General features: G+C 42.6%; 1 protein-coding gene and 2 long non-coding RNA genes across 3 annotated transcripts; 1 reads left to right on the plus strand and 2 right to left on the minus strand.

The window, feature by feature from the left end:
• Positions 1 to 201: 201 nt before the first annotated feature.
• On the minus strand, positions 202 to 1,449 carry LOC146498365 (uncharacterized). Its single transcript, XR_014870880.1, has 3 exons — positions 1,121 to 1,449; positions 929 to 1,010; positions 202 to 551 (listed from the first exon to the last, which is right to left on the minus strand). It is a non-coding gene; the product is annotated as an uncharacterized LOC146498365 (long non-coding RNA).
• LOC146498366 (uncharacterized) lies at positions 1,183 to 15,227 on the plus strand. Its single transcript, XR_014870881.1, has 2 exons — positions 1,183 to 1,266; positions 14,696 to 15,227. It is a non-coding gene; the product is annotated as an uncharacterized LOC146498366 (long non-coding RNA).
• A 1,354-nt stretch (positions 15,228 to 16,581) lies between these two features.
• On the minus strand, positions 16,582 to 22,091 carry LOC146498367 (uncharacterized). Its single transcript, XM_085140520.1, has 2 exons — positions 21,551 to 22,091; positions 16,582 to 20,496 (listed from the first exon to the last, which is right to left on the minus strand). Exon 2 carries the CDS (start codon positions 18,799 to 18,801, stop codon positions 16,582 to 16,584), a length of 2,220 nt encoding a protein of 739 aa, XP_084996646.1. The 5' UTR covers positions 18,802 to 20,496; positions 21,551 to 22,091.
• Between the last annotated feature and the right edge of the window lie 4,059 nt (positions 22,092 to 26,150).

Here is a 26,150-nt window from a genome sequence, read left to right on the forward strand (position 1 = left end):
CTTATAGAATTCAATATTCCCGTGTTGGACAAACAGGTTTGGACTTACCAGCCACGTGCTGAATGTCTGTGGTAAACTCAGAAATGACACCAACTGGTGCTGCTGGTGTGCACTCCATGTATCAGAAACTTTGGACATTGCAAACGTCAAGGGTTTGTGGTCCACGTACGCGGTACATTGACGACCCTCGAGACCCTGTCACTGTTGCTGGTAGAGTGTGCTCAGAAAAACTCCCTTTTGACAGGAAGAAACTTCTGGCAGAACCAGGCTCAGGGAGGTGCAGCCATCTGCCGCGACCGGTTGGGGTGAGATGTAATCAAATCAAAAACTGTCCACAGAGCTACAGGGGGCACACTGGGATCGCAACAGCAGCCATAGAGGGAAACAGATTAGGATGTTCTTTCCAGTACTGAAGTGGGTCGCTTTTCTTATGTGTGCGTTTTTCTCTGAGAGGTAGGTCTCCACTTTAGTGTCTGCTGATGAGGCACTAACGGATACTTCTGGATAAGGGTCATTTGGAAGCAAGAGGTTGGCTGACTTTGCGAAAACAGCTAGAAACAGATAAAAGCAAAACACAATTTAAAACAATAAAACAAGAGACATCACAAAGCGCAGGTCTTCAGTTAGCGAACTGGCAAGTCATGAAGTTCTAATAAATAATTGCAAAAACAAATGTAACTTTAGAACTAAATTACCCAAAACTAAATTAAAAAGGAATTAAAAAAAACAAATTGGCTTAATACTGGTGTCTTTTATGAGGTAAGTTGCCATGTGAGGTAAAAACCACACGTGGCTGTAATTTGGTGGCCTGTATACAGTTCCAATCAAAGCATATAGTTGGTTTAAATGGGTTTAATACTGGTGTCTTTTGATCACTTGACTGTATATAAACCTTTTGTACAAAAGGTGCATTTTAATTTCACTATACCTGCCCATCCTTGTAGCTGGTTTCTAGAAGAGTGGCACAGTTTCAACATCAGTGTAGGGCTTCTCCACTGGACAGAACACATCTGAGGAGTTATGAATGGATGACTTAATGAATGGATGAGATTATAGTTTGTTTCAAACAATATCAATATCAAATGTTACAATATAAAGTAAGAAACAAAAATACAATTACCTGTTATGGCAGGGATCCCATCAGGTGCAGTTGCAGTTTTGCTGTTCACGTTTCTGGTCAGCTCTTCAATGGATGAGAGCACATCAGCAGTCTTATCTATGAGCTCCCACTGGTGAGCTGTCACTGTTGCTGGTAGAGTGTGCTCAGTCATTAGACATTAAGATCACGTTTTTGTTGCAGTAGGCTTCGCACCACGTAGAGGCTGCTGTTCTGTTGTGTCTGCGTATAAGAGAACATGATTGACTTTATTTTTCAACAAATTCGGTTCAGAGTGTATAGGAATTAATAAAATAGAAGTACATTAAAGAATGTTACAAGAGGACTCACCTGTACATTGTTGAATTCTCCCAGTTCTTTGAATCTTTGGGCTGAAGGAAGGACACTTACTCGGTGTATAAATGCTCAATCAACAATCCTTTATTTCCATACAATTTTCACACAATGAGCATAAACCATCATGATGGGGAGAGATGCAGAGAGGGTCACAGCAAGTCTCAAAATGGTGATGTCTTACACAGCTTCTTATACTTTCTCCTGGCCCCCACCTAGTCGTAAACCTAAACATTCACACTCTCTTATCTGTCGTGGCGCCTAAGTTATGACCTCGGGCTCCCTGTCTTTCTACCTCCTACAAGGGTGGGGGCACAGAATGTGGTCTGTTTCTGCTATTATCGGCACAAGGTCTTTTGCACACAACATTCTCAGAAAATGATTTAAGCAGTCTGACATGACAAGAAAACAGTGTAAAACATTCACAGCAGATAAATGGTGGCGCCCACTTGTCTAACAGAACCCAAAGATGGTCACATTCTTTTAATCCCCAAAAATATACTGGAACATTTGTCTAACATACTACAACAATGGTCATGTTCTTTAACCTAAAAATATAAGGAGAATAATGATCTCACAATTCCCCCTTTGATCTCTCTTTAGAGAGATCACTTACAACATACATTCTAGGGTTGCAATGTGGTGTCAACTCTTTCCCAGTCTCCTAGTATTTGTGCTTCACACAGAAACACAATTCCATCGCTGGATTTCCTCTGCGCTGTCACTTTTAGAGCTTGGCACACTCTCTCCATCCCTCGAGTTGTCACACGTCCAACGCTGCTGAAGATTTAAGGCAGAGCACGTCGTACACCTTAGTTGTCTTCCTCAATGTCAACGATGAATCTCTCATTTTATTTAAAATCCTGCTGTGGGAAGTCTCCTCTTGATCTCCTGGAAGCTCAGTAGCACAGCTCTCTGTGTGATGTCCGCTGTGCTGAAGATGATCTCTGATCCTCCTGAAGCCTCTCTCCTGGCCTCAGCTCCCATCCTGTGGACAATCCTCTCAGCCACTCCTTCTCGTCATGGCACCTCACGACATCTACAGATTAAAAATAACACTCCTCTCCCCACATGGCTTCCACCATGTGTCAACTCCCCAATGAGACATGTACAAGAATGTTGCACATTCTCTCTAAAACAATCTCCAGGGTTTCCCACTTGGAGCAGCCATACTCCAACCTGTAACCCTGTGAAAAAACATTAATCAGCAGTTACATGTTCAGCTTATTCAACTCCCAGCTCCACCTGGAGCCTGTATCCTGGAAGACAAATCTGTTAAATCAAACTTCACATTTGAAACCAACTGTAGATCATAAGAGTGATAAAGTATTCAGCATAAAAGACAAGTATCATGTGCAGGTTTTCTCCAATCATTAAATCACTATTATTACCATAATTTGTCCCAAATCATGAATCATCCCAATTTATTCCACAATTTAATCTGTGACTTCCCTTAAGCAATGTCACTCCACCCATTTTATCACTATGAGCTCATTTTCAACTATTCCATAAACACTGCATCTCTTATTTGTTTCCTCATGTCACTTGTCTGTTTTCTGGTGAATCCTCCACTTCCACTCTTAGAAAAAACCCAACATTAGGAGTACACATAGACAATCCTGGTGGTCAGGCGCAGGTCGATAGGTTCCAAAGGTGCCGTAAAAGGTCATAAAATTAAGCCTGCTGTAAAAGGAATGACACTGGTTTCAACACAGGAAATTTCTCACGTTATTCACATCGTCAAAGTAACCTTCAACATTTTCCCAACAACACAGTGTAACAGCATCATCAATCCTGTAGTAGAGAAACAAACATCAACCAATTGTTCGGTTATAAATCACATCATCAAATCACATGAAGAACTGTAATGCTGTAGAAAAGAGAATGCAAATGTTAGCGCTGCGCAGGTGTGTACACACTTTCTCACAGTAATCTCTGTGAGCAACACAAGCCCATGAATAACACACCCCTGGTGGATTCACAAACACAGAAAGTGGCATTTAAAAGGTTAAATCATCACACAACCTCGAATGTTGCTGTCATCTTTCTGCTCCTGTAAAAAGAAACACAAATTCATCCACCCTTTTGGCCTTTCTATGTGGAGGTTAACTTTGAGTCGTGGTCAAGTCTTGTCAGCTTTTACCAGTCAGTCAGTTTGTTTTTATTTCCATTCATTCATTCATCTATTCTTTCTTTCTTTGCTGATAGTGGAAACCATCGCCGCATTTGATTTCCACCCTCAGCAAAATGACGTCATTTCAAAAAGAAAAAGAAGAACTTTTAGGTCGGATTACCTCGCTGAATCCTTTTAGGCAGGGACTCTCATTTTCTAATTGTCCCCAATAAGTGGCTTTCTCCTGAGCCCATTTTAATGTGGAGAAAAATACTTTGCGACTGTTTTCAGTAAGAATGTTTTATAGCGCTTTAAAGTTCAATCTCTCAGGCCTGGATTAAAGAGCTGATTTGTTAAATCAGGAACTCACAAAATACCAAAATATCACCACCGGTGGATCACTCCTCTCAGATGTTCTTATTTCAGTGCACTGTAACAAAAGCAAAAACAAACATAACCAATAAAATACTCATATAATAACAAATACTGGGGCCCATTGGAAACCTGTCCAAGCATAAAACCACCTTTCTCTCTCTTAGAGAAAGAAAACAATCCAAACCTCACTGATAACAATCAACCTAGTGCTAAGCAAAACCCAAAATCAACCAAAACTTCACCAGAAAGTGATAGGTTACGAGGCAGGGTGCACCCCGAACAGGTCACCAGTCTATCACCTGGAAACAAACAATCATTTACACTTACATTCACAGATAATTTAGAATCATCAATTAACCTAGCTCTAACAGCTGCATGACTTTTCACTGTGGCAGGAAACCAGAATACCCAGAGAGAAACCACTGCAAACTAGCCAGACTGTGGACTTGCACCCAGGACCTTCTTACTGTGGAACAACAGCACTCACCAGCATGCCAACAATGTAGGAAATACAGGGAAGCTATGATTTCCTGTCAAATTTTGTACAGATCTTTAAAGCCTGAGGCAATCGTGTTAAATACACCTAGGATACTTACGTAAATCCAAGGGCTGGCCCCCTTTTCTCTTTTTTAAATTAATTTTTTTATTTTCAGTGTGTTCCTCCTTCAATTAAATCTCAATCACAAAAATGTGGTGCTCCGAAATAAGGCTCACACCGTTAATTCATCATTTTCACTCTGTACCACTGCTCCTTATCAGGCTGTGCGAAGCACAGTAAACAATTCAGTCGAGGCCTTGAGCCATAAACAGACATCACTCACAGACATTGTTTTCATAACCAAACTGCTCTAGACCCTGTCCCCTAAATCTGCACAAATGCCCTCTGGGTGACATGAAATGCATTTAACCAATTAACAATCAATGGCTTCTTGTTGTTGTAACAAATTCTGTATTTGGACGTTTGTGTGCAACATTTTGCGTATCAGCATAGCATTTGTTAGTAAAGCATTCTTCATTGCATCAGCGTGTGTGTATCACTCTTCATTGCACAAACATGTGTATGTGTGTGTGTGGATCACTTCTCAGTGAATTGAATCAGCATTTCGATTTGTGTGCGTGTGTGTCATTTCTCAGTCAATCAATGAGTGCATATGTGTTCATATGTGTGTTTCTCTTAATTCTGAGTCAGTGTATGTAGATGTGTGTGTTTGTGTGTGTGTTTGTGTTCATCACTTTCCTGTTCTGGTGTTCTGGGTAAACCAGGGCCTGAAGCGTGCTCTGGGGTCCTGCCTCCCCCTTTCCAGTCCGTTTGCATCCCTTGGTGCTGCTGCCCAAAGTTCTGTCCATACTGGTTCTGGCCCCAATTCAGGCAGTCCTTTTCTCCAGTGTCCTGCATCTTCTCCTTGTCCAGCTCCTCCTGAGCCATGCTCAGTTTCTGCTCTGATGTCTCGAGTTCTCACTGAGGGCAGAAACCTCAGAGTCTTTTCTGTACACGTCAGATTGAAGTTTATTGATGTTTTCCTTGCTTTGCTCCACGGCCTTCTGCAGCTCTGCTGTTCGGCTCTTCTCAGAGGTCAGCTCCTGACCGAGCTCCGACACCTGTGTCTTCAGCTTATGTTCTTCTGCTGCTTTTGTCCAATCTGAGGTGCCTCCTGACCTCAGTTACTCCTCGTGTCTCTGGCACGCCCTTTTTGCTGCCCGATCATCCGTGTTGGTCCGTCACTGTCCTGCACAGTTTTAATGCAGAGTTGTTAAGGTCAGCATTCTTTTTCTCGGCCTCACCTTTCATCTGGGCTTAATAGGCGTCTCGTCACAGCTCTGTCAGCTGAAGCTGTCTGGAAATCTCCCCCGTGTAGTGAAACGGGCCTTGGATTTAACGTTCTCCGTCTCCGCTGCATGAGATCTTTTTCCTGCAGCACTGTTGACCTTCTCAGGCTGTTGTTGTGGGTCCAGCTGCTGTAGCATTTGGTCAGGGTCACATCAAAGATGGTAGAAGGGAGAGCAAAGATGATAGAGGGGAGAGCAGGAGTCCAGGTCAGCCTCGGCTTTCCGGGCCGACAAAGCAGCCTGTAATTAAGCATAAAGAGAAAAAACAAAAACAAAACAAAAACAGACGAACAGGAAAATGATGTTGTTTTGGCTGTGTTATTCAGAGAGGGGCCAGGCCCTGTGTCAGCCTTCTCCCCCCCTTTTTTTGTTTTTTCTCACAATATAATCAACTCCTAACCCACCAAGTTGACAGGACAACACAGGTACATGTTAAAATTCTTAAGATCATGTTTAATAATTCAAAAAAGGAATTTTATTTCATTCAATAATCACTTGTATTAATCAATCACAAGAAAACATGTCACAATTCGACTCTTTTAACCACTAAATTTATTATTTCATCACTGGTTTGTGATTTACCAGTGTCTGTCTTTTTGAAGTCAAGTTGTTGTCCTGCAACCCAGAGAGTTTATTTGTTAGTAGTGGATAAACTTTATCATTTAACAACAGGTGTATGTTAAGTTTTGCTGCTTTAACCTTGCTGGAAAATTTCCACGTGTTCATGAATGTAAGCTGTTTCTTCATTGCGTGTGTGTGCGTTTGTAGGTGGGTTATTTTAACTTTTTTTATTTATTTATTTTTTCTCCAACAAGGCATTTCTCTAATTGTGTATGTTTTTAATTTTGTTTCCCAAATTTTGATTTCCCACCTTAAATAACAGCATTCCATGTCTTCAGCCAGGAATTAGAGCTTGCTTGTGAGATTCAGGGACACATGGTGCCAAAAACAATTCAGTGAAAAACTTGCCTGAAAATTTCCAGTAATGGTAACCGATAACTGGAGGAGAAGATGTCCTTTAAGCTTCTTTTCAGGGTGAGGACAACGTGAGAGGTTAAGCTGTAAAATTTTGAGCCAGAGCTTGGCCTGTCTGTCGTCCCAGTTTTGTTAATCTATCCTTTTGCTGCTGTACTCAGGTCCCCAGGTTGAGAGAAATCCACCTGTATTAAGAGACTAAAACATTCATTTACTATTTTTCTTAAAACATCCATTTGGTTCATCTGCCTAGATTTTACTCTCTCTCTCTCTCTTGGTGCCTAGTTCACACAGTCAGGCAGTTGCCTTTTATGGGCATGCAGATTTCCGGTCACCGACACTCACCCCCAGCAGCCGCCAAGCCATCTCTCCTATATCAAAACCCAGCCAAACATCAAACATTCACCGGAGTCATTCAAAAACTGTATTTATAATATTATAATCAACAAAATCAGCGTTTTAATTACAAGCATGTATCATTGTTTGCAAATCATACTTATAAAACTCAATAACACACTAAACAGGAAGTCCTCTGTGGGGTTCACAGCAGCCACCTCAATTGCATGTTCACACACCGTCTAAACTAGCTCGCAGCGCGCTGTCGTCACACACAGCCTCGTTTCACACTCAACTCTCTATTATATTAGAAAGACGTCTTATATTTACAATCACTCCTTCTTTATCACACAACTCCTTACTCCCCTTTGCCACAGCTGCAACCTCTAATTTTTTCTCTGGCGCACTCCCAGGTCGCATGACCTGCAGCACCCTCAGCCACTCCTCTCTCTGCTTCTCAAAAGTTTTCCACTCACCCTGCACACCCCCTTTTTCTATGTTAGACTTAGAACCCAACATTTTCACACCACTACACACCTTTAAATCCTCCAAATGATTTCACAGTTTGCAACACTTCACGACACAGCCTCTTGCCGCAATTTCTGCACAACACAAACACTTTTAGACACAAATTATTTTGTTACTTTAATTGACTCCCGTACTTCTGACGAGACGCCGACTCTAACGGCGCTTTCACACAACCCGCACACCTCCTACTCTCTTCCTCTCTCTCTCCTTTTTTTTTTTTACACCACAGAGTAATACACCCAATTCAGCCCGTCTATCTCTATGTGGCTCCAAATACCCTCTTTATTTAATTTAACACTCGTCAGGGGACAGGCAAACAACAATTTCAACCACTGAAACGAGGAATACAACCTTTTTCAACCTTTTAACCTTATTTAACCTTATTTAACCTTATTTCTCTGACTATTCTTAGAACTCAACCTTTGTTCGCAAAATGTGTCTTGTTCTATGTTCTCATCCAGAATAAAACGTAAACCGTGATTACACAGACGTTTTCAATATTATTCTGTGGCTATGCGGGAGTCCTCAGTTCCCAAGTCACCACCTCGGCTAACCAGACGCCGCTGGACCTGACTGCGCGTCCACAGGCAGGAGGGTTGCCACACCATGAACAAAACCAATTTCCACAGGTCCACTAGGCATCAACCTTTGATCCTAAAATGTGTCTTTGCTCTAATGTCCTCCCATTCACACATTAACCGTCACTGTTACCGTGTTTATATTTCACACAGAAACACAGCAAGCGCGTCTCATCAGCGGAAACACACACAGAAACCTCTGAGCTCACCTTTGAAAATGCAAGCGCACCATAAGCCAGACTCTATTTCACCTCTATTTCATATTCTACACTTTGGCCGCGTTTTGGAAGCTTTTCCCCATTTCTTGCAACAGAAGCCAGTTTTGGGCTGCACTCTAGTCTCAACGTAGAATATGATTAGTATCTTGCTAGAGCCAGTTCCTATAACACACTGGAATTCTAGTCTCAACGTAGAATATTATTAGTATCTTGCTAGAAAATTCCTATAACACTTGAATTCAGCCTCAACTTATGTTGTTAGTATCTTGCGCCGAAAACCAGACACCGACAATTTAATGTGAAAATACGTGTAACTCAGCGAACAGATTAATTTGGAAAGCCCAATATGCACATTTGGTATTCATAATACAACAGGCTGTGCTTACCTTTTTATGTTTGGACCGTCCTCTGTTCGCTTCGTCGCACGATCTCACCACAGGCCAAATCTGCCCCTTCCTCAGCACACCAAAGATCCGGGTCACGGCACCAAGTTGTTGAATTCTCCCAGTTCTTTGAATCTTTGGGCTGAAGGAAGGACACTTACTCGGTGTATAAATGCTCAATCAACAATCCTTTATTTCCATACAATTTTCACACAATGAGCATAAACCATCATGATGGGGAGAGATGCAGAGAGGGTCACAGCAAGTCTCAAAATGGTGATGTCTTACACAGCTTCTTATACTTTCTCCTGGCCCCCACCTAGTCGTAAACCTAAACATTCACACTCTCTTATCTGTCGTGGCGCCTAAGTTATGACCTCGGGCTCCCTGTCTTTCTACCTCCTACAAGGGTGGGGGCACAGAATGTGGTCTGTTTCTGCTATTATCGGCACAAGGTCTTTTGCACACAACATTCTCAGAAAATGATTTAAGCAGTCTGACATGACAAGAAAACAGTGTAAAACATTCACAGCAGATAAATGGTGGCGCCCACTTGTCTAACAGAACCCAAAGATGGTCACAGATGAGAAGAAACAGATGATCCAGACAAGTGTGTTTCTGTTATACATAAAACATCAGCAAGGCTGAGTTCGAGGTGGCATCTCATGTCCTCCATGTGAGTTGGGAGACCTTGTGCATTATGATGGATAATTGTCAACGTGGGGACTGTGGGATCTACTGATTTTAAGAATTGCAACAGTGGTCTTGCATTCTCAAATGATGCATGTCTCATATTTTTGAGTGCATCTGTGATGGCAGGATCAGCATAGATTTTCTTTTCATCAAAGTCTGTGATATACAGTCCTTTAAGTGAGGTTGTGCGGGTGAGTGCAACATAGGCCATTCCAGGTTCAAAAACACGCTTCAAGCATACTACTGCTAATTCCATTGTCATGCCTTGTACTTTGTGAGCTGTACATGCAAAGGCCAACTTCATTGGAAATTGCCTGCGAACAACTCCTTTTTTACTTGTGCAGTCTTCACATTTCTCAATATATACAAGGTTGTCTGAGGATCCTTGTATTTTTCTGTGAAATTTTTGCCCAGAATTTTCATTGTCCAGCGTGAGTCCAATGAGATTCACAGTTTGTGGTCCATCTTGTGTGGCTGTCACAATGTTCGTGATTGTTCCAAATGTCCCATTAACAAGCCCATCTTCAACATCCAAATTTCTAATAATTATAACACGCACTCCAGGTGCAGCTTGTATGTTATCAGGTAGATCTCTTTTGTTGCCTTTCATCATTTCTGCCAGGAGGACCATCTCACCCGTTCGAGGGTCTTTTCTGTAGTCTTCTGCCTGAATATTTATGATATCAGAATGAAGAGCAGTTACAGTTGCTGAATTGTGTTTGTCGACCTCTTTGTTTGTAGCATAAATGTGTAGTACATTAGATGGACAGTCTTTTATGTCATGGATAGCCTGTGTGAGCAAGGCTTTGTCATCGGCTTCAAGAGAATCTGGTTTTTGCTTCACTCTTATCCTGTTCAGAACTTCAGCAAAAGAATGATCATCTTTCTGTCGCATGATTTCTGTCAGGTTGACCATGTGGAAATAGTCTTTCCAGAGATCAAGGACATTGTCCTCGTACACACAGAGTGGTTTGGCTTTTCCAAGGGGTGGCATCTGGTAAAAGTCTCCTACTGCAAGGATAGACATCCCACCAAAAGGTTTCTTGTTTCCTTTATCTGCTGAAGTCTCCAGTGGATGTAGGCAAAAAGGTCTTTAGAAACCATAGATCTCTCATCAATGATCAGAATCTCTGCATTTGAAAGTGAAGCTCTCACTTCATCCAGTGCATTCCCCAGTCCCTGATAAGGCGGTTTTAAAGATCTTGGCAGCTTTAGCAGAGAGTGCAGTGTTTTCCCAGATATGTTAAAAGCTGCAGTGCCAGTAAATGCAGTCAGCAGTACTGCAGGGTAGGACATGTCTGCTTGGTCTTGGAATCTGGGGAGTTGGTGCAAAATCTTTGTTGCCTCCTCATATATGCACTTGATAACATGTGATTTTCCACAGCCAGCTCCTCCAGAGACAAAATAAAAGAACTGCTCAGGACAGTGACCCCACACAAGTTTGAAACACCACTCACGCACTGCGTAGAATATGGATGCTTGGGTTTCATTCAGATTTTGGTACATTTTTCTGACAAAGTCTGGGCTCAGCTTTGGTGCTATGATTGCTGGCATGGTTCCACTGCTGCTACCACTGACTTGGTAGTCAGGAACAATGTCCATTTCATTTTCGTCAGTGTCATGTCTGGATTGTTGTTGGGCCACACACTCTAAACGATGTACTTCAACCTCAGGTGCAAAGGTGTTCCATGCATTGATAAGTGGGCCTTGTTGTTCAATCTGTTCCAGTGCCCTTTCCATTGTTTTGCCATGGCCTTCATAACGCTTTTTGTTAAAGGTAACAATTGGCCGTACTGCAAAACCATGTTTTCGTCCACTTTTGTAGAACTGCTTGGATGTGGTGGACGGGTCTTAGACTCCACCTCTCTGGGAACTCCCAGGCCCTCCAGAGTGTGGAGGCCTATCTCCCCTCACCACACTCCCTGCCGGTGACTGATGCCCTCAGGGGTCGGTGCGTTGGTGGTTCTTGGTGTCCGGGGCTGGGCGCTCAGGTATGTACCAGCTCACTCCCAGTGGCTACTTGGCGGGGCCTGGCGCCTGTTGCTCGGTCAGGCCTCTTCCGGGGCGTGGGGGGCCCTCTGTACCTGCGGCTTGGTTCACTCTGGCACAGCTGGCTGCCGGCGGAGCCGGCGGGCACGCCGGTGCAGCCCCCTCTAGCTTCTGCCCGGTGGCTACTGGGTGACCCCTCGTCTGGGGATCCTCAGCCCTTCCCATGAAGGTGGCACGGATGCCCCTCCGGTGGTTCTCCTTGGGCTCTTGCACTCTGGGGCCTCTGGATGTCTGGGGCCTGGATCTCCTCCATGCCTGCTTCATGCCCTGGGGGACAGGACTATGGCTCTCTACATCCTCTTGCAGACCATTACATGGGGAAAACATTTGAATACAAGCGCGCCGATCCACACAGGTGTTCACACGGGTGTTCACTGTTCGTAGACTTAAATCACACCTTTCTTGGCTGCTACTTCAAAGCACATTGTGCGCTGTCTGTCCTGCGTGCTGCACAACAACATTCAATATTTAGTATTTACTGCTGTTTACACTTAGCTAGATTAATGCGATGGTGTTGTTTAGTATGTTGCTTTGTTTTTTTTTTGCTTGTTTTCTATTCTTTTTCTCTCAACAGGTGATCCAGGAGATATTTTTTCCCCCCTCCTCACTGTCCCTCTCCCCTTCTGTTTTTCTTTTCCTTCCTCTTTCTTTCTCCCTTTCCTATCCCTCACTCATGTCTGTCCCGTCTGTAACAACTGAAAATAAAATAAAATAAATAATAAAAAAAAAAGGTCGATCAAATGGACCAATACGGCAATGCCATGATGATCCATTTGGCAAAATAAATCCATTGGGTATTCTTGTTGGTCTTCAGACAACAATTCTGACGGCTAAAGAACCAAATGGGACAGGCAAAAAAACCAAACAAAAAAAACCTGCTTATCATTGTGATTATCATCATCATCTGGGCTTGGGAAAGTGATCATTGTTTGGTCTACGGGTAGTTTGGGGAACCCAAACCTACATGACACATTACCTTTTTTACAGGATCTGGAGTGATTTCTGCTGTGGTCTTGAACCTCAGACACAATTTTGTGAAGTTCAGGATCGGCATTTTGGTCAGGCATCTTACATGTTATGTACTTGTCAATAAATTTGTACACGTGGTCCTCAAGGTCGCTTCCAAATTCAGGTGCATCTTTGACCCAAACCAGTAAATGGATATGAGGGCTACCTCTGGCCTGAAACTCCACTCGATAAAAGTAATCTTCCACTTCACAGATGGGCTGTGCCGGGGACAGGATCAGTGTTGTCATTAGTGCATTGACTCTTTTTTCAAACAAATCGCATCACAGTCACAGGGTTGCTTCGGAGAATTTCACACTTTGTGTTCCAGTCAAGTTGTGAAAAATCCACTTGTTCACCTTGTTGAGTTTTTATGAAACAGTAGTGGTTACTAAACTTACAAAGCAATAAAAAAATCCCAGCTGTTTGCATAACTACTAAGATTTGAAAGTGAGTGTAATTTTAGAAACTTTAAAGAAAACATGGAACAGTAGCGGTTATGTAACTAACAAAAGCGATACAACAAAATTCTTGCTGTTTGCATAATGCTAACATGTAACATATGTCTTTAACATTTAATGGTAATGTAACTGTCCACTATAAATCCTTAATGGAGGAATACTTTTTTAAATTTACCTTGCTGCCTGGAGGACATAAGGAGATGGGTCTATTCTCCGTTTCCAAGGACAACCTGGCTGGTGCTGTCTGCTAACCCAGGAAAAACAGTATATAATGTTACGACATTAAGTGACCTGACACATTAATTGTGTGGATGCTTTAAGGCATCCACACTATTGAGTTCCTGTTGCCCTTTATTCTTTATCCTTTCTTTATTCCTGTTGCTTCTGTACATTTTTTGCACCTTAACTACTTCCTCAGTTTTCAGCCGATTTTCTCAGTTCAAACTCTAAACTGTTCTGCTCTTTCCGGCTATATCTTTTGGTGTTTATTACTATTATACTTTTTAAAATATTACACTTTTTTCCTTTAATTTGTCCCATTGAAATGAATGGAAAACTTCCACAATTCTGCTAAAACTTGCTGCTTGTTTTTGAAACTTAACTACTTCCTCATACTTTCACCTAGAAACTCCATTCAAACTTTAAAATGTTCTCAAATGATTGGGCTTTTCCTGTGTGATTCAGCTTTTTCATATCTGTTACAGTTTTCATTTAATGCCTCTTTAAGTTTTCAGTTGCAGCTTTGTGATTTTTCAGAAAATACATGCGTTGTTATGGTTGCTATGCAATTAACTCAGAGTGAGACCTGGTGCTTTCTGAAGTTTCTCTTCATGTCCGAACAACTTCTTGCTACTCACTCAATTGTCACTCAACCTCCACAAATTATACATCAAAACGTAGGTATTTTTGCTGGCTTTCAGAAAATGTCACTATCATTGTTGTGAGATTTATAGAATTTTGGCAAATCTCCTCGGACCAACACAAAGTCTGTTAACTCTCCATAGAAAGTCAATGGAGAGTTTGTTCAAAATCACCGCTTGATTTCTGTAATGAGAGGCATTTTCAAATCGTCATATCTCCTTAACAAAGCGAAGTTAAGACATGAGGCTTGTGCCAATATATCTTCAGACACTGCTGACACTCACGGTCGGAGCAGTTTTTACAGTCATCTTACCGTTGAGCCATAAATTACGTTTGTTTGAGGGGTGGAAATCTGTCCTCTCATTTTTCAAACTCTGAAAATGAAGCCGTTTCTTCTCTCGTCATATCTCCGCGACGGAGTTACAAAGAGCTATGAAAATTGCAGTCAAAGTACACCAAAGTCCGCTGATTCACCCAGTACAGTATTTTGCTTCTATCCCACCTAGTATTTGAGTTACACAACGTTTTGTAACTCCCAAAAACGGCGTTTTTCGCCTCTTACCGCGATCTAATTCTGACTGCTCATCGCCCTGTTTTCCAGGTGCCCGCTCTCTTTGCCAGTGGCGCAGTTGGTAATGACACAGGTCTGAAGCCCAAAGGTCGTGGGTTCAATTCCACCTTGTCCACGTTTTTTTCACTACAAATTAATACACTATCAATTCAATTTTATTTATATAGCGCCAAATCACAACAAAAGTCGCCTCAAGGTGCTTCATAGATACAGAGAAAAACCCAACAATCATATGACCCCCTATGAGCAAGCACTTTGGCAACAGTGGGAAGGAAAAACTCCCTTTTAACAGGAAGAAACCTCTGGCAGAACCAGGCTCAGGGAGGGGCGGCCATCTGCTGTGACCGGTTGGGGTGAGAGAGGGAAGACAGGATAAAAGACATGCTGTGGAAGAGAGACAGAGGTTAATAACAGATATGATTCAATGCAGAGAAGTCTATTAATACATAGTGAGTGAGAAAGGTGACTGTAAAGGAAAAACTCAATGGATCATGGGAATCCCCCGGCAGCCTACGTCTATCGCAGCATAACTAAGGGAGGATTCAGGGTCACCTGGTCCAGCCCTAACTATATGCTTTAGCAAAAAGGAAAGTTTTAAGCCTAATAGGGTGATATGGTACTACAAGGTCATTAAGATAAGATGGGGCCTGATTATTTAAGACCTTGTATGTGAGGAGCAGGATTTTGAATTCAATTCTGGATTTAACAGGAAGCCAATGAAGGGAAGCCAAAACAGGAGAAATATGCTCTCTCTTTCTAGTCCCTGTCAGGACTCTTGCTGCAGCATTTTGGATTAGCTGAAGGCTTTTCAGTGAGTTTTTTGGACATCCTAATAATAAGGAATTGCAGTAGTCCAGCCTGGAAGTAATAAATGCATGAACTAGTTTTTCAGCGTCACTCTGAGACAGGATATTTCTAATTTTAGAGATGTTGCGCAAATGGAAGAACGCAGTCTTACATATTTGTTTAATATGTGCGTTGAAGGACATGTCCTGGTCAAAAATGACTCCAAGGTTCCTCACAGTGTTACTGGAGGCCAAGGTAATGCCATCCAGAGTAAGAATCTGGTTAGATACCATATTTCTAAGCTTTTCAGCGCCGAGTACAATAACCTCAGTTTTATCAGAATTAAGAAGCAGAAAGTTAGCGGCCATCCAGGTCTTTATGTCTCTAAGACAGTCCTGCAGTTTAACTAATTGGTGTGTGTTATCTGGCTTCATGGACAGATAGAGCTGGGTGTCATCTGCATAGCAGTGAAAATTTATGCTGTGTCTTCTAATGATGCTGCCTAAGGGAAGCATGTATAATGTAAACAGAATTGGTCCTAGCACTGAACCCTGTGGAACTCCATAATTAACCTCAGTGTATGAAGAGGACTCTCCATTTACATGAACAAATTGGAGTCTATTAGATAGATATGATACAAACCACTGCAGTGCAGTACCTGTAATACCTACAGCATGTTCTAATCGCTCTAATAGGATATTATGGTCGACAGTATCGAACGCTGCACTAAGGTCAAGAAGGACAAGCACAGAGATGAGTCCACTGTCAGAGGCCATAAGAAGATCATTTGTAACCTTCACTAAAGCTGTTTCTGTGCTGTGATGAACTCTGAAACCTGACTGAAACTCTTCAAATAAACCATTCCTCTGCAGATGATCTGTTAGCTGTTTGACAACTACTCTTTCAAGGATGTTTGATATGAAAGGAAGGTTGGAGATTGGCCTATAATTAGCTAAGACTGCTGGGTCTAGAGATGCTTTTTGAGTAAAGGTTTAACTACAGCCAGCTTGAAGGCCTGTGGTACATAGCCGATTATTAGAGATAGGTTGATCATTGTTGCGGCTCCTCCAACCTATGGCCGCGGCAGGCTAAACATGAGGACACAGATGACGCGCAACAATGAACACATAAAATACACTTCTGTACCATTTGCTCCTTTTATTCCACACGCCACTGTCCAATATACAAATCAGTGCCTGGGATTAACTTATTAAACAAATGCACAGACCACAAACAAATAACTGCAACTCACTAATATCAAGTTCCAGTTAAAATACATCAAAATCATTCAAGCTGCGCTCAAGCTGTGATCAAGTTGCGATCAAGTTGCGGTCAACAGAAAGTTCTGCCTCATGCTCACCCTACCCTATCTTTATGACTCTTCTGCTTCCTGTAGAAGACACACTTTAGTGATCGGCCTGTCCAAACAACCAGTCTTTGTTTTAACACGAACCTGACGTACAAGTCCTTTACCGTCAGAAATTGCTTCCACAATCCTTCCAGTCACCCAAGAGTTACGAGGCGCAGAATTATCGACAACGATAACCACATCCCCAGGAATGAAGTTCCGTCCGATTCTCTGCCACTTCTGACGCTCTTGAAGCTGGGGCAGGTACTCCTTAACCCAGCGCTTCCAGAACAGGTCAGACATGTACTGTACTTGCCTCCATCGACGTCGTCCATACACGTCCCCCTTCTGAAACACTCCTGGTGGTATCAATGGCTTGGTCTTAAGCAGCAACAGATGGTTAGGAGTCAAGGCCTGCAAATCATTAGGATCAGTAGAGGCTTTGGTTATTGGTCTACTGTTCACAATAGCCTCTGCCTCACAAAGAACTGTACAAAGGCCTTCTTCGTCCAAATTCTGCATTTTCAAAATGGAATTTAACACCTTCCTGACAGACCTTATGAGACGTTCCCAAACACCGCCATGATGGGAACCAACAGGAGGATTAAAAATCCACTTTATGCCCTTTTGCAACAGCATCTCATGAATCTGTGCCCGATTCCATCCTTCCACTGCCTCTTTCAACTTACGTTCACCACCCACAAAGTTCACAGAGCACACTTCTTCCAGTGTAACCTCCTGGTCCAGTATTATGTCATTTCCTCTGGGAATATTCCTGTCCTGTTGCTGTCGGTTGCCACCGAACATGAACCCAAAATCACCAAAGAAGCTGGAGAAGATATCGCTGTGAAAGCTGTAGTGACCCTCTTTGAGCCCGTACTCTCCATACATGTCATACTGTTTCCTTTTCTCCTTATCTGAGAGGACCTCATAGGCTGCCCCCAAGCCTGCAAACTTGTCCAGGGCTTGCGGGTCGTCTTGATTTCTGTCGGCCTTCTTGATGTCCCTGATTGATGCACTCTTGTGTTCATTTGCATCAACAGCATTAACTAAAACGGCCATTTTAATCTCTGGATCATTTAAAGAGATCTTCCCAAAATCAAGGTTCACTGACCAATTAATTTCTGGTTCAGCGAGAAACTTTGTCAAGGATGATTCTTGGTTGTCAGGGCCAAACTTCCGTTTAATGCTCATAGCTCGCTGTTCTACAGCCTTCCTATTATTTGGCATTTTTACCTGATTGCACCTAAAAGGTAAACCAATGGTGTAATGACCATCAACCAACTTAACAGAGTCCATCACTGACTTCATAAACTGCTGATCTTCTCTAGACAAAGCAGACTGCTCATCCTGAACACATTCTGGAAAATCAGCCTTCATTTGACGTTCCCACAGCTCATCCAATCTTGCCACGGGAATCCTATTGACACTCACATCAAAAATGTCAGTCTTACAATCCTCTCTGAGAGGACCATTCACCGTCCAACCCAGCATAGTTTTTACTGCATAGGGACCTCCATCCTGACTTCTAACAACATCCCATGGCTCTAAAGCCTTGGGCACATTGGTCCCAATCAACAGGTCTACCCCGGAATTTATCTCCAGTATCTTAATATGGCGCAAGTGTGGCCATCTATCGAGATCTTCCTGTCGGGGAATATTACATCGAAGAACAGGCATGCTTTTCTGAGTAAATAAGTCAGGCAAGTCACAGTAGTGATCTAAATCCAAACCAGCTACTTCCAAATCTGAAACAACATAACTACTGACCATTTTCTCCTGACCCATTGTCCGAAAAAGAATGCCAGTTTTCCTTCCTGAAAGATTTAACCTATTCATGAGCCCTTCAGTACAAAATGAAGCTGAGCTCCCAGGATCTAGAAAAGCATAGGTTATCAGTGACTGATTAACTTTCTTGGACTTCACTCTAACTGGTATTACGGATAGAGCACTATTTTGCTCACCGGCCCCAGTAACACCACTGCTTTGCACAGCACATGAAGGACCTTCATCTGGTGATTCTCCCCCTCCTATAGTTTGCACTGAAACACTTTCCCTCTGCTTGGAGTGGATATGTAAGAGTGTGGGGTGTTTCTGTTTACAGACTTTACACAAGAGGCGTTTCCTACAGTCCTTGCTTCTGTGCCCAATGCGCAGACAACCAAAACACACATCATTCTCTTTCAAAAAAGATAATCTTTCAGAGTGCAACTTTCTTTCAAATGAAGGACACAAATCCAACATATGCCCTGCTCCGCAAAACAAGCAAACCTTGGTCACAACTGAACCACTCTCTCGCCTCAACACTGGCTCAATCTTCCCTTCCACCTTGGCCACTGTAGTAGCAAAACTACTCCGCTTAGCCTTAGGGTAAAACTGAGACTTACCATTCCTCGCCTCTTTTCTGATGGCTGTTGGAGGATCCTGTATATCTCCAAACAATGGGTCACTTGCGATCTTAACTTGCCTTTCGACAAACTCAACAACATCGCAAAAAACCTACAATCATATTTAAGATTGAAGCATTAATTAATGGCAGGACTTCTTTGAGCAGTTTTGTAGGAATGGGGTCTAAAAGACACGTTGATGGTTTGGAGGAAGTAATTATTGAAGTTAACTCAGAAAGATCAATTGGAGAGAAAGAGTCTAACTTAACATCAAGAGTAGCTGTAGATAATATTAAATCTGTGGGATAATTATTGGTAATTTTTTTCTCTAATGATAAAAATTTTATTTGTGAAGAAGTTCATGAAGTCATCACTAGTTAACGTTAAAGGGATGGTTGGCTCAAAAGAGCTCTGACTTTTTGTCAGCCTGGCTACAGTGCTGATGAGAAACCTGGGGTTGTTCTTATTTTCTTCAATCAGTGACGAATAATAAGATGTTCTGGCTTTGCGGAGGGCTTTCTTATAAAGCAACAAACTATTTCTCCAGGCTAAATGATGATCCTCTAAATTTGTGACACGCCATTTCCTCTCCAGATTACGAGTCATCTGCTTTAGGGTACGTGTTTGAGAATTATATCACGGAGTCAGGTACTTCTGATTAGAGACCTTAGTTTTCACTGGAGCTACAGTATCCAGAGTCGTACATAGTGAGGAGGTGAAATTATTAACAAGATAATCGACCTCTGTTGGGGTAGCGTTCAGATAGCTGCTCTGCTCTATGTTGGTACAGGGCATTGACGATGATAACAGTGGGTGGATTATATTCTTAAACTTAGTTACAGCGCTTTCAGAAAGACATCTACTTTGATAAAGTCTACTCTCCACTGCTGTGTAATCAATTATTGTAAATGTTATCAGGAAATGATCAGACAGGAGAGGGTTTTCAGGAAATACTGTTAAATGTTCAGTTTCTATGCCATATGTTAAAACAAGATCTAGAGTGTGATTAAAGTGGTGGGTGGGTTCTTTTACATTTTGAGAGAAACCAATTGAGTCTAATAACAGATTAAATGCCATGTTGAGGCTGTCATTTTTAGCATCTACATGGATGTTAAAATCACCCACAATAATTATTTTATCTGAGCTCAGAACTAAATTAGATATAAAGCCTGAGAAATCAGACAGAAACTCTGTGTAAGACCCAGGTGGACGATAGATGATAACAAGTAAGACTGGTTTCTGAGTTTCACAGCTGGGGTGGACAATGTTAAGCATCAGGCTTTCAAATGAATTAAAAGTCTGTCTTGGTCTTTCATTAATTACAGACCAGTAATTCATATTTATCATTTATTACAATTCTGCAAACTTTTATGATTTTACCAGCTTTTCTAATATGGACCTCAGATTCTTGTTAACAGTCCATGGCAGAAATACATACAAGTACACAGCCTGTTGAAGCAGACAGGAGCAGTACCTCTGATTGGTGGACTGAAATTGAGCAAAACCAGGTTGTTCTGCCTCTTTTCACCAGAAAGTTCAGTGTTTTCTAAGCCTCTTCTGCTGTTTTTAATAAGGATTTTCAGCTTGTTCACCTTTTTTCAGTTATATGAGAACCAGTTTGGCTCAGTGAGATGAGTATGAGATGAAATTCTGCTGATTTACCTCTTTTCTGCCAAATCTTCAACCATTTCACCTCTTATCAGCATAATTCTCAGCAGCTTCTGCTCATTTCAGCAGAATTGTCAGTCTCTCCACCTATTCGTTGTGAGAATGAGTTTGGCTTAGTGAGATGAGTAGCCGCCTTGACAACAGGAGTGCCCGGTTCAAATCCTGCTCACGGAAACATTTTTTTTCACCACTTTTCAGCAAAAATTTCTCCGTCTTTACCCCTTTCAGTAGAATTTTTTGCTTTTCACCACTTTTCAGCAAAAAATTTCTGCTTCTTCACCGGTTTTAAGCAGAATTTTCAGTTTCTTCACCACCATACAACTTTTTCAGCTTTTTTCAGCAGACATCTTCAGCGTTAAGGCATCCACACAGCATTTTCGCAGGAAATGCAAATTTTTCTAGTTGTGTGGATGCTTTAAGGCATCCACACTATTGTTTTCCTGTTTCTCTTTATTGTGTGGATGCCCTTTCAGGCATCCACACAATTCTGGTTGCTTCCGTGCACTTTTTGGCGCCTAACTACTCCCTCAGTTTTTGTGCTATTTTCATCGTTCAAATCTTAAAAAATTCTGCTCTTTCTGCTAATGCCGGCTATGACTTTTGGTGCTCATAACTTCTATACTTTTTGAGATATTGAATTTTTTTTGCAATATTTTTTGCCCATTTCTGCCACATTATCAGTGGCCTCACTGATTTTCCTTGCCGGTTTGACCTGTGTTTTAGCTCAGTGAGATGAGCATCCGTTCTCAGACTGGGAGGCTCGGGTTCAAATCCCGCTCATGGCAACATTTCTTTCAGTTAACAGTTAAACTTTAACTCTTTTCAGCAGAAATTCTGCTCATTCACCTCTTTTCAGCAGAAATTCTGCTGATTGAACTCTTTTCAGCAGAAATTCTGCTGATTGAACTCTTCAGCAGAACTTTAAATTTTTTCACCACTTTTCAGCACAAATCCCAGCTTTTTCAGCTGTTTTCAGCAAAAACCTCTTTTCAGCAGAATTCTGCTCATTCACCTCTTTTCAGCAGAAATTCTGCTGATTGAACTCTTTTCAGCAGAATTTTCACCTCTTTTCAGCCCAAATCTCAGCTGTTTTCAGAAAAAACTCTGAGCAGAAATTCTGCTCATTCATCTCTTCAGTGCAACTTTCTGCTTCTTTCCATCTTTTCTGCAGAAATTCTGCTCATTCACCTCTTTTCAGCACAACTTTCTGCTTCTTTACCTCTTTTCAGCAGAAATTCTGCTGATTCACCTCTTTTCTGCAAAGTTTTCAGCCTTTTCACCTCTTCTCAGCACAATTCTCAGCAGCTTCTGCTCATTTCAACAGAATCGTCAGTCTCTCCACCTCTTCTTTGTGAGAATGAGTTTGGCTCAGTGAGATGACTAGCCGCCTTGAGACCAAAAGGAAAGAACATAATATCACGTTCGTACAATATAAATATCACGTTCGTACAATATAATTATCACGTTCGTACAATATAATTATCACGTTCGTACGATATAATTATCACGTTTGTACAATATAATTATCATATATAATAGTTAGTTAGTTTGGCTTACTTTGATCAATTATATAAAATATCACCTTTTTAAAAGTTTATTTGTAATAAGATAATCTGGTTATTTTGTAATACATACATTCAGATAAACAGTGTTGGGAAGGTTACTTTTAAAATGTATTCCATTACAGAATACAGAATACATGCCCCAAAATGTATTCTGTAACATATTCCGTTACGTTACTCAATGAGAGTAACGTATTCTGAATACTTTGGATTACTTAATATATTATCATGCTGTTTAAAACTACTGCCTATGATGCTACATTTTTTTAGAGCTATACCGGTAGCATTCTGCCTATTAGCTTAGCACAACAACAAAAAGGCCTCTCTCACCCAGGAAACACACAGAGAGAGCGTCACCCTGTAACCATGGCAACCGTAACGCTGCCACCTGGAACAACAGAACGTAGCTGTCAAACAAAACCCAAACAGGCCTGACCCGCCACAATATGAAACAGGAAAATACCGCCGTGTAATCCATTTATTTCAACAAAGTAACTGTATTCTAAATGCCACCCTTTTAAACGGTAACTGTAACGGAATACAGTTACTCATATTTTGCATTTTAAATATGTAACGGCGGTACATGTATTCCGTTACTCCCCAACACTGCAGATAAATAATAAATTAGATCCAAATACATTTTGCTAGTCTGTTTCATTGGCTATAACATTTGACTGCAAGTTTATAGAATTATTATTTAAGGACAAACCCATTTTGTCACTCAGTGTAAGTATTCAGTTAGTATTATCATCAAGAAGCACTTGAGGACCCAGAGTTCCTGTTTCCTGACTGCTGCAGAACATCCAGCTGAAGAATCCTCATCGCCTGTCATCTTATCACCACACCACCAAAGCTCCATATATTTGATTTAAATTTTAGATATCTGAAAGATTTACATAAACTCCCTTAAGAGCTAAGACTTTTATTATAGCCTGGTGATTGTTGAGATTTATTCTGCATTTCATTTTACAGAAGTTGTATTTATTTAAAATTAAAGTAAAATTATACTGTTTCTAAAAGAGCTACAATAAAAAGGACCAAATTGTTTCCAGAGAACTTTGAATTTCCTTTATTTTGAGTTTTTAGTACAAATCAGCTTTTTAACGTCTATTTATATATTCATAAAAACATTTTAAAGTAGTATAATAGTACATTTCTCAGATTTAACAGTAACTTGAGGAGTTTTACGTTTTTCTGTGTTTCAAGGTTGAGTTTTGTTTACATTTTTGTGTATAACCACATATAAGCTCCAGGTTGTACTTCAGCAAAATGCCAAGAAAAGGTCAAAGGTCGCAGTCCCAGAAGCTTAGACATCAGAAGGAGAAAGAACAGGTGAATGTTTCTCAGAGCAGTGAGCAGGTAAAGGTGTGTGTTTCAACTTTTCCCAGCACAGAAGTGCAGAGCAGTGTTCAGACAGCCACAGTGTCTTATGCAGATGTGGTAAAGAGAGGTGTTCCCTTAGTGTCTGTCCCGAAGCCTGAAGTTATGCAGGTAATCCATACTGAACCCCAGGTAACTGTACAAACACAGCATGATGGACAAGCTCCAGGACCGTCTCATGTACAGGTTACAAACAGTGAAAGTCATCCACGAGTGAGTAGCATCTGTGCGTCCCGAAGCCAGGCTTCTCCTAGGTATGGAAAGTACCGTAATCAGCAATGTATGGCTAATAGTTTGGTTTTCCTGTCATTCTTACATGAGGATGAATTTATTACCAGAGCAGATCTGAACCGTGTGTTGGACAAAGGCCATGCCGTGTATTCAGATGCCAGACAGAGGTTTCTGAACAGCGTGTTTCTAGCCTGTGATGAGCTTCCCTCAGTGGTCACCAGCCGCAGACATGAGTATCAAGTGGACATGTCTGTTTGCTCATTATGGCACATTCGATGGTACAGATCATCTTCCGAGTCTTGAACAGGGACTACAGAGTTTGGTTTCAGACATTCGTTATGCTTTGCTAGTCATGGGAGGAACAGTCATCGCAGTTTGCAGGCTGACTTCTGGTGAATATGCATATTTTGACCCTCACCCACGTAAGTCTACAGGAATGCCATTGTTGCTAAGTGTAAGTGGTGGAACTGCAGTTATGTTGAAATTCACACGTCTTAATGACATGATTGACAGGATCAAACTTTTGTACCGAATGTTTAGCATCGCACCAACCTGCACTTATGAGCTACAGCCCATCGAGTTTCACAGTGAAAACGCTGTTGACAAAAGAGATACTAACCAAACCACCAAATACAGACAAACAGCTACAAGTGCACCAGCACCAGCTTTAAATGAATGTGTTCATGAATCAAACTCCGAAATACTGTCAGGGTTCCTGGGTCGGTGACCCAGTGCTTTCCGTTTTGTTCACGTTCAGTTTATTTCGTCACTTCCTGTTTGTTCCTGTGTTAGCTCGTCTCGTGCCGTTAGCCAGATTATGTTCAGCTGTGTACTCACCGGTCTCTCATTATCATCCTCATCAGTCTGTGTATTTAAGTCTTCTGTTTCTATTCGTTCTTGGTCGTGTCATTGATGATGTTCGTGTGATGTTGTCCTCCCCGTGTTCTCTCAGTCAGTCAGCCATTCAGTGTTCCAGCCAGTCAGTGTCCGTTCACCCTCTGTTCCTCCACTCCTTATAATAAACATCCACCAGTCTTCACCTACCTGTGAGTCCTGCGTTTGGGTTCCTTCTTCCTCGCCTCCACACAACGCCTGACAGAATGACACGAACCGTGCCACGAAGACACGATTGGGACCCAGCGGACTCGGACCTCAACGAGCGGCAGGTGGCAGCGCTTTACCGTTGGGCAGAGTTGGTCAGGGGAAAACAGCGGCTCTTCGCGGAGCGAGAGCACGTCTTTGAGGGGACTCGCCTGGCTCTGGGCGGGCCTCGGAGGCGCCGCGTTCCCCCACCTGCTGCCACACCTGCCCCGGAGCATTTGCCGCGGAGAGCGGACGTTTCATGCCGCGTTTCGGCCTCTCTCCCTCTCTCGCCGCTCCGCTCCTCGTTCACACACCCGCCGCCTCATTCGCCGGACCTCCACCTTCGCCACGACACCGCGGCTACGCCTCCCACCTCGGCTCAATGGAGGCTACCGCGCCAGAGGCTCAGCTGTTCACCCCGGCCGCTTCCTCTTCCTGGAGAAAGCGGCGCACACGCCGCCATAACACGGACTATTGTCAACAACTCCCGGTGGTGAGTTCCGGTAATTGTTTTCCACCCTCCTCATTTGACACTTCACCCAGATTAACTACGGGACTCATCTCCGATTCATGGGGAGATTCCCTCCTGGATGATGTAGACTGGGAAGAGTTTTTCTGCTGTGCTCCCGCAAAGACTGTAAATCGTGGTGGCAGAAGAAACAGACCGAACTCTGATAAACCTGCCAGTAGCACACACCCGGTCACCATTTCCACACCCGTCACTCAGCCATTCCCCACCAGCACGGCAGCCCAGATTTGGCCTTCTTCTTCAGCCATTTCACCCCCTCAGATGTCTAGGGCCCGGCCTACACCCACACCGGTGCCAGCTCCCAGGAGGAGGGCAGCTGCGACGCAGTCTACCTCCACATCCACTCTTGTTTCCCGGGTGGGGGTGACTGGTGTCCAGCCACCTCCCGTGCCTGTCCCAGCGCCCAGGCTGAGGGCAGCCTCAACCCAGCCTGACCTCCCTGGAGGCTTGGAAGAGCTAACCGGCCCACCTACTACTTCACCTCTTCATCCACCTCCTGATCCTACCTTTCACGCCCTCGCACTGTCCCTGGTTAGGCTAGCTGAAGTGTCCCCTGCTCAGGCACCAGCCTTATTAGCCCAGGCCGCAATCTTATCCCCCTCGGTAACTCTGTCATTAGCTCAGCCATTAGCATCGCCAACCTCTGTTCATCCCTTAGCTTCCCCACTCCAGTCAGTTCACTCACCTGCTGTTCAGCTTCCACTCCAGTCAGTTCACTCACCTGCTCTTCAGCCTTCACTCCAGTCCCCTGTA

This window comes from Neolamprologus multifasciatus, chromosome 18 (genome assembly GCF_963576455.1).
Source record: "Neolamprologus multifasciatus chromosome 18, fNeoMul1.2, whole genome shotgun sequence".
In the NCBI taxonomy this organism is placed as follows: Eukaryota; Metazoa; Chordata; class Actinopteri; order Cichliformes; family Cichlidae; genus Neolamprologus; species Neolamprologus multifasciatus.

Coding starts and splice junctions, on each gene's coding strand:
- LOC146498367 (XM_085140520.1), bottom strand. CDS start 18,801: ATGTTGGATTTGTGTCCTTCATTTGAAAGAAAGTTGCACTCTGAAAGA.